Source organism: Phalaenopsis equestris, unplaced genomic scaffold, assembly GCF_001263595.1.
Source record: "Phalaenopsis equestris unplaced genomic scaffold, ASM126359v1 Scaffold000054, whole genome shotgun sequence".
NCBI lineage: Eukaryota > Viridiplantae > Streptophyta > Magnoliopsida > Asparagales > Orchidaceae > Phalaenopsis > Phalaenopsis equestris.
In genome coordinates, this window is record NW_018164496.1 from 1,716,522 (window position 1) to 1,724,866 (window position 8,345).

At 37.6% G+C, this 8,345-nt stretch overlaps 1 protein-coding gene across 1 annotated transcript in view; it reads right to left on the reverse strand.

The window, feature by feature from the left end:
* Positions 1 to 475: 475 nt before the first annotated feature.
* Positions 476 to 8,345, reverse strand: part of LOC110019281 (WD-40 repeat-containing protein MSI1) — a gene marked incomplete at its 5' end in the record, with an annotated part of 15,582 nt that continues 7,712 nt past the window's right edge. The window contains 3 exon segments of the mRNA XM_020716897.1: positions 476 to 947; positions 4,934 to 5,029; positions 5,107 to 5,231. Coding sequence (XP_020572556.1) covers positions 719 to 947; positions 4,934 to 5,029; positions 5,107 to 5,231 — 450 coding nt within the window.

Here is an 8,345-nt window from a genome sequence, read left to right on the forward strand (position 1 = left end):
AAAGAATTATCTAAGTGTTTAATATATAAATATCAATGTTTTCGGGGTGATCTACATATAACTGTCGCAAGATTAAAATGTTCGTACATACCACTTAATTTGTATGTATATACATATATTACACCTAAACTCCAATATATATATATATATATTGACACAAACACTTTGTTATACACAATTTTAGGCCGAGTCATCGCAAAATTGAAACGATCACGATCTGGCTCAAAATTAAGCTACCCACCTCAAATTGAGTTACTTGGATCCATACCAGCTCGAAATCAGCTCTATATTAGCTCATGACTAATTATATATTCAATTTTACTCAGCATTATATATATAATTTTTATGAATAAAAAATACTAGCCGATCTAGAGTCAGTTCAAGCCGCCCATCTATATATGACTGTAAATCCGCTCGAAAAAAATTCAATCCAAAATTTCATCACATACCTGCGCCCATTCACTTCAATCCGATGTCAATCCGAGCCAAAATTCAAACTGATTTTTGAGAGACCTAAATTCACAGCCCCTATTTGTATACGCTCACATCCTGCAGGTGCAAGTGATCATAGTTCTGGGGAAGACCATAATAAAACATGCTGCAGTTCTAATTCATCAGTTCATCTACATGCTGAACAAACCCAACTAATCTAAACATGAACTAAGAATACATAACAACAAACCAGACAAAAAATAATACTATATATGTATAAGTTATATTAAGATGCTTTAGTAGGGTCATCAGCAGGTAAATCGTCTTCATCATGGTAGATATTCTCAGCCATCTGCCATATCTGAAGGATGTTGTCTTCAGCAACACTGGCAATGACCCAATCCTCACAAGGGTTCCAGGAAAAATCAGAGATCTTACTGGTGTGGCCTCCATGGATGAAGAGCAGCTCAGGTGGACCATCTTCTGCATCCTCTGGTGTTTGTTCTTCGTCAATTCTATGGAGAAGAGAAATGTAGATGCAATTATCAGAATTAAGGGAGAGCAAAGGGAGAGGTGAGCAGCTGAGCAACTGAGTTAAGACAAGACAAGAATGTAAATGATGGAGTAAAGCGGCTTTTTCCTTAGTTCTTACAAGTGGAAAACTGCAGAAATCAGGAGCGCAATGAGATCCCTGTTTACATTTAATACCCCCTATTTATAGGGGAAATTCATAAAATGACATTTAGGTCTAATCATCCCTAGACATCTACACACATATAGCTGCCATTAACGGTTATAACCCCAATAAGGTTGGATCTTGGAGAATTCCTCTTCTAGAGAACTTCATTGCTAAACGAGGAAGTTCTGTCTCCGGTGATTATCATGCTCAATCCTTCGTACTCGGCCTATTATACTTGGTCTGTCGTACTCGTTCTAAAGAGTTTTTTATTTTCCATACAATCACTTGACATTCTAAATTGATTTTTTTGTAGTCAGCTTCTAGATTCCTCCACCCGTTTAGCTTCGGTTGATGGATGAGCCGATAGCTATTTAGTCCTTGGTAGTTCAAGTACTGCTTTTGGTCATATACATATTTAGCTCCCCGATTCTCATATCTTAGGAGTTTGGAGGTTGTATTAAAATTAGAACAAGGGAATTAAATGCAAGCTCATAATGTGAATACTCAATTAAATTACAAGGCCTTTGGCTCTATAAATAGAACGATAAGACGCTATTTGAACATATTAATTTCATCATTCACCTTTTACTTCTCAGGTTTAGTCGTTTCTCTGTGATGAGTTGGTGAGTATCTTTCAAATTTATGGAGTTGTCCCCCCAGCGCAAGTGATGTCGAACTCCATTGCTATTATTATGACCTTGATGATGTTCATGCGGTGGATAAAGATCCCATGATCGATTGAGCTTTTTAGTTATCTTTCACCATGCACCCCGATTAGAAGGGGTTCATACAGTTCCTCGGGGACAAGTTCCGCTTCCAAGGGCTACAAATTAATTGAATGACTAGAAGCAAAAGTTCTGCTTCGCCTCTATCGAGGGAAATTAGTTGATTGGGACGAGGTCAGCTCATGTCCCCACTACAAAGGTCAAACTGAAATCGTTGTACGAGCTCATCCAAAGTGCCTACAAGGTGATGGGCAAGGAGCTCAATGTACTCAAGTACCTCCAAGCTTCACTAATAGACAAGATGTTGGCTCCACCCTCTACAAGGTCATGACTAAGGAGGACTTGAAATTTAAGGATGTCACCCAAGACAAGGAAGAGGTGACCTTGGCGAAGGAACGCCAAGAAATGACACAAGGTATGATTTCAATAGGTACGAGCTAGTACAGCTACTAATTCTATCCTATTGTCTTCTTTTAGAAAAAAATAACTGACAAGTTAATCTTTATAGAAAAAAGAAATTATGCCAAGAGGGTAAATGACCAACATAATCTCTTTATTCTACAAAGATTCTCTTTGAATAATGGCAAGGAGGAAGAAGTGATTGGTGACGAGGCGAATGAATAGGGGGAAACAAGCAAACAAGAGGGAGAGGTTGGAGGTGCCTCGATCGGCTCTCTGGCAGTTTTGTCAATCAGTTCTCGGCCTCCGGCCTCGAAGCAAACAAACACCATCATCAAAGAGAGAGAAATTCCTACCGCTGGACGGATGGTTACTGAAAGCGGAGAAGAGGAGCCTTCAGCGAAGAGGCTACTGCTGGAGACAAGGAAAACTTTTTGAAATGTGTTTGTCAAGAGGAGGAACACAAAAAATATTTTTGGGAGTTAGTCCAGTCAGTCCATTTTTCCTCTTATGTTGGCTTCTCAACATGAGCAACGGGTCTTGGGCCTCTGGACAGTGTGTTTTTGCTGCCTATTTCGATATTTGAACTCTGTCAGAAGAATGGTGTGGACTTAATACTACTTTGATACCTCTCCATTTTCATGGCTAAAATCGGAACATCCAGTAATATCCAGTATGACTATAACTGCACCTTACAATTAATAAAATGTCTCAACCCTCCAAGATACTTGACTATAGTGTTCCTCTTAGGCTCTACCTAATCGCATGTTAAAATAAATTGCTCAAACTCAACCATATGCTTCTCTGCTGAGAAGTTTTTCTGTTGTAATAGATGAAATCTCAATAACATATCATGTTTGTATTACGTTGGCAAGTACTTGCGTTGTATCTCCTTCGTCTTGAAAAATTTTGTGATTTTACTCTTTTCCTCACGCTGACGTAGGTGCTTCTAGTTCTCCCATAACAAGGAAACACACTTCATTAATATGATAGTGCCTAATTTAGCTTACCTATCATATGTAACGTACTTGTACTCAAATTCAATCTAGAGCTACTCAATAAACTCACCTAAATTCATATAGCCATTAAAACTAGAAAATCAATCTTCGCTCCGAAGTCACTCTATCTCCTTCTATACTCAATGCCAAACTGATCAGCTCTTCATCGCTTGAAACTTATTGGTGAAAAGGGTTTTCATTATCTTCTTCCCTAAGATGGTCATCGTTGTGCCTTTCCAATTTTGCCTCATTTTAAAAGTTGCTAGCCTCCGCTACACTTGGAGGATTTTCTATTATATATCCTCCATGGTAAGCTCTTGAATACCTCTTTGAGGATTTCCCATTGTCGGCATAGTGATTTGCTCCTCAAGTTGGGGTTTTGGCAAATGTAAGAATGCGGATAAAAAATTGGCCAACGGTTTAGCTTATGTGGTAGATTTTGGGATAAATTTTTAGTGGATGTAGAATACTTAGCTTTTTAAAATTTTAAGTTTAGGCATGGGAAAAACAGACCCAGTAAATTTAAGGTTTACCGACCTCTAATACTAAATGACATCAATCAAGAGAAGTGCTAGGATAATAATGGGAAAGGTAACGGAGAAGGGAGGCAAGTTGGCGGCTGAAATTCAGCACAACCGTTGGTTAGGCAGTGGTTCGGTTGCAAGAAAACAATAGCATATACTGGTCCGGTTGCAAAAAAACAATAGGATTTTACTTTCAAACCGCACCTCGCAGTAGGTTCGAAGAAGAAGAAAGGCCTTCAGACATCCGGGAGAGAATACCAGCTTGATCCAATAAGATTATAAGCATGTCAGAAGAGAAAAATCAAAAGATACAACATTCCAATATACAAATAGAGAAAAATAATCTCTATTGCATAAAAACCAAAACCAAACGTTTCAAAATCAGGTTCCTACAACATATTTATCTTAGCAGCTAATAAAACCCTAATTTAATTCAAATAATAAAAAATAGGGCCCACATGAGCTACAACAACCAAAGGATGGGGAAAATCCCATCTAGATGTCGTGGGACGAGCTCCTGTCCCAATCCCCCTATCTAACACACGCAGAACCATGTGTGTGTCAAGAGTGGAAGAGAGATAGAGAGAGAGAGAGTGTAGACCAATTCACAATAATCATTTGATAATCATTCAATAATTCTCAATAAGTACCCAGAAGATAGACTAAAGGCCCTCATGTAGACTAGGCTACTAGAACATTCCTAAAATGTATTAAAATTTTTAATAAAATAAAAACATCAATACGCCAATATAGCATATAGCAACAAAAAAAATGTCGTTCTGAAATTTTTAAGAATGTTAAAATTAATGGGACACTAGCATAAAACTTATTATAGAAAATAATATAACAACGATGCTCGTCTTGAATGACATAAATACCAATTTTTTATGCAATTTATTTTAAATGAAAAGTTAAACCCCATGTAAAAGAATATATGCATTAATGTACTACAAAATTCAACCGCCTCTTATTTGCATCCATGAACAACGCACCAGTAGAATTATTTGCAAGTGCAAACCACTACAAAATAAAATAAAACCATCCATACAAAAAAAAATCTGGAATAATCACAATCATTCTGAAACAACTTTAAAAAATGTACTAAGAAAAGGCCCGGAATGTAAATAAATTGACTCACAAAAATGTCAAAAAATAACAAAAGCTTGAGCCATTTACCTGCTTAGATCCCAAACCATAAGCCTCCTACCCAGGCAACAAGATGCAAGTATCGTCTCATTCTTGGGACTCCAGCCAACTTGGAAAACCTCCTCTCTATCATGTAAAGAAAGTTGGGAATGTTTAATCACATGCATGGTAACCCTTTGATAAGGAGGGGTAATGATACGTACTTGTGACAGTCAAAAGTATGTAGTGCAGTGCTGATCTTGCGAAGGTCAAAAAGCTTAACAGTTTTATCAGTTGAACCCGTCGCAACAACCCACTCATTAAATGGATTGAATGCCAGGCAGTTAACCTGAACAAAAGGGATCACACTTAGTCATGAGCAGGACATCTTCATTCAGCAACAAAGCAGACTTATAGTGCTGCAAAAGAAATAAAAATTGCAACTATATATGATATTCTTATAGTGTTGCAAAAGAAATGCTGAGCAAAATCATTTGCATATCAATAGAGATTTCATATCAATAGAGATGAACAAGAAAATGCAAAATAAATGCTGAGCAAAATCATTTTGATATCAATAGAAATGAACAAGAAAAACACAAAATACAAGGCTGTTGTATCACAAATAGTAAGCACAAACAGTAAATAAAAAAAATATATACTTAAAAACATTCAGAAAAGGGATATATATATATACATGGGTTCAATCCCGCCTACGTGCGGAATGGAATTCTTAGGCACGTGAGGTTGGTCAGGAGGCTCATCTAATAGTCTCTGGCCAATCTTTTAATTATATAACCTATCTGCATCTTTTCCTCTTAAATATAATTGCCCTAGGGCTTTTTCAAATATATATATATATATATATATATATAGACACACGAGCGCGCGCGATAATATGAAAGATTTTGGAATAAAAAAAAGAATAATTCAAAGTTGAAAGAAAGAAAAGCTAATCCCTGCAATGATCCATCTTTCTCAAAATGGTATTAAAAATTTTAAGTCATTATAAAAGTACATTCTTTTCAAAGTCCCAACAAAATCCAACATCAAAACTTCCCCACATTCCAGTGCATGGCAGCATCCGGCAGCAATACTAGAATATTTCTCAACAACTGTACCAACTAGGTGCTCGCTTAGCTTAATCAAACTTCACTTGGAGCTTTGTTAGAAGAGCTCTTAAAGAATAGAGTGTGAAAAGATAATTTGTATAAAAATGTGAGGACGAAGCATATTATCTACTTTTAGCAAACAATTGGTGGACGTATGAAACTAATAATGAGGACCAGAACCGTCCCTTTTGAGCTAGCATCGGTGTAACTGAGGTGGGTTTAATTATGGAACAAAATCAAAGTGTTTAAACAAAAAAAAAGAGATGCTAGACCGATGTTATCAATTAAATTTAGGCCAAAATTCTTATATTATTCTATTTAATTAAGGCTAGAAAATCTGCATTATTTACTATAGTTGTAAATATTTGTATTTAAGAATAAAACTGCATATTCCTTGGTAAGACAAATCTGATGTTGTAATCACTGGAATTTAGCCTTATATGATGCCATTATTTTCAATATATTGATAATTACTATTTGTATTAAAGTTGTGTTAAAGTTATCACATTTATGGTAGCGCTATTACTCCTACGATATCATGGACCTCATCTCCCTCAAGTAACGCTAGTCCTCGACCACATCAAACCCTCATCTAAATAGTCAACCACACATTGCATAACACTGCAATCTCATCACTTACAGCAATCGATCTTAATGCACTCATGTCCGCCTCCAAGGACAGATCTAGTCTCTGCCGCCTCTAGGTTTATCATCAAAAGCATGTACAATAACCCTACCTTCAACAATCAGTCTAGCCAAATCTAGCGTCTGATGTCTCCAATGATCCCACCACATAAACCTTAGTCACTTGTCACCTAGCATGCCCTACACAGTTGATCTCTTGGAGCCAACTGCTTGTCTTACAAGGCCGATCACCTAGGATTGTTCTAGACAATCTAGCCTAATTTAGGTATTCATTCTTTAGCACCAATTTTGTAAAGATTTCTACTCAGAAATCATCTCTTAGAAATCTTTCTCAAAAAAATAACCAACTTAAATATTGTTGGTGTATGCTTCACAAGTAAAAATTTCCCTACTTGGGAATTTCAACTTCAACAATTTATTACAAAAACAACAAGAAGCATTTATCCCACTAAGTGGGATCAGCTACATGAATCCTTTCTCTCCATCGTGTCATATTGAGTGTTATATTTTCATTTAATTCTAAAAGATTAAGATCATTTTTTATACAATTTGCCCAAGTCTTTTTAGGTCTACCTCTGTCTTTCTTACCATAAATTGAATCTAAAACATCTACTCTCCTAACAGAATCATCTGGTGGTCGGCGTTTAATGTGACCAAACCATCTAAGACAGCTCTCTCTAATCTTGTCCGCCACTAGAGCTACACCAACCCCATCACGGATGCATTCATTTTGCATTTTGTCTCTAAGTGTCAAGCCACTCATCCATCTAAGCATTCTCATCTCAGCAACACTTAAATTTGTTTAATGCTTTGTTGACCTCATTTTCTGTGAGGTTTCTTACTCTTCTTAAAGCCTAGGATCTAGCCTTAAGGTTTCCTACCGACTCTCTTAGAAGACTGGTCTGGGACCCGCACCAACTAGAAATTCGAGTCACTTCTTGACTCCTCGCAGTTTCATATCGTCGGTTCTAAATCTTCAAAGTTTAGTTGAGTCGATTAAAACCAACGTGACGAAGCTCGAGTTGAGTACTCGTAGGATCTAAAGCCTTAGGAAACTCTGTGTCGTCCGCACACACTCACGATACACGAATACCACAATTCAAGTGTCGATGCACACAATTATCGAAATTAACGTCACCAGCACCCACAAAAGGCTTCATGATTGATCAAACTCGAATCAATTACTAGAACGATCGATCACGAGCGATAATTTTAAAGGAATTTGAATTTGACGCGTTTTCGACCCGACCGTCGACGAAGTCGTCCGGGCGACCCCGAATGACAAAACAGACCGTGTCGACGCGTCCGGGACATCGAATTTAGCTAGGGAGGACACACATTTTGATGTGACCTCATGCACGAGCAAAGGTGCGTGAATCAGAAAAATTTAAATATCTTATATTATATTATATATATATATATATATATATTCATATAGTGATATAAGATTAGGGGGAGGGGGATTTATTTTCCTAAATCCAAAATTCAAACGCCCGACTCCTCTCCCTCTCATTCGCGAGCCAGCCCTAGCTGGCACTCCTTTTCCTGCTTCGCTCTATCCTGCTTCCCAAGACTCCCCCATCCTTCGGCGAACTCTCCTCATTTGTGAGCCGAGGCCCCGGCTCACTGCTCTCTCTCGATCTGGCCGCCGAAGTCTCCTCTTTACTTATTTGTGCCGGACTAAGCGATCTCCCTCTTCCGCTCTT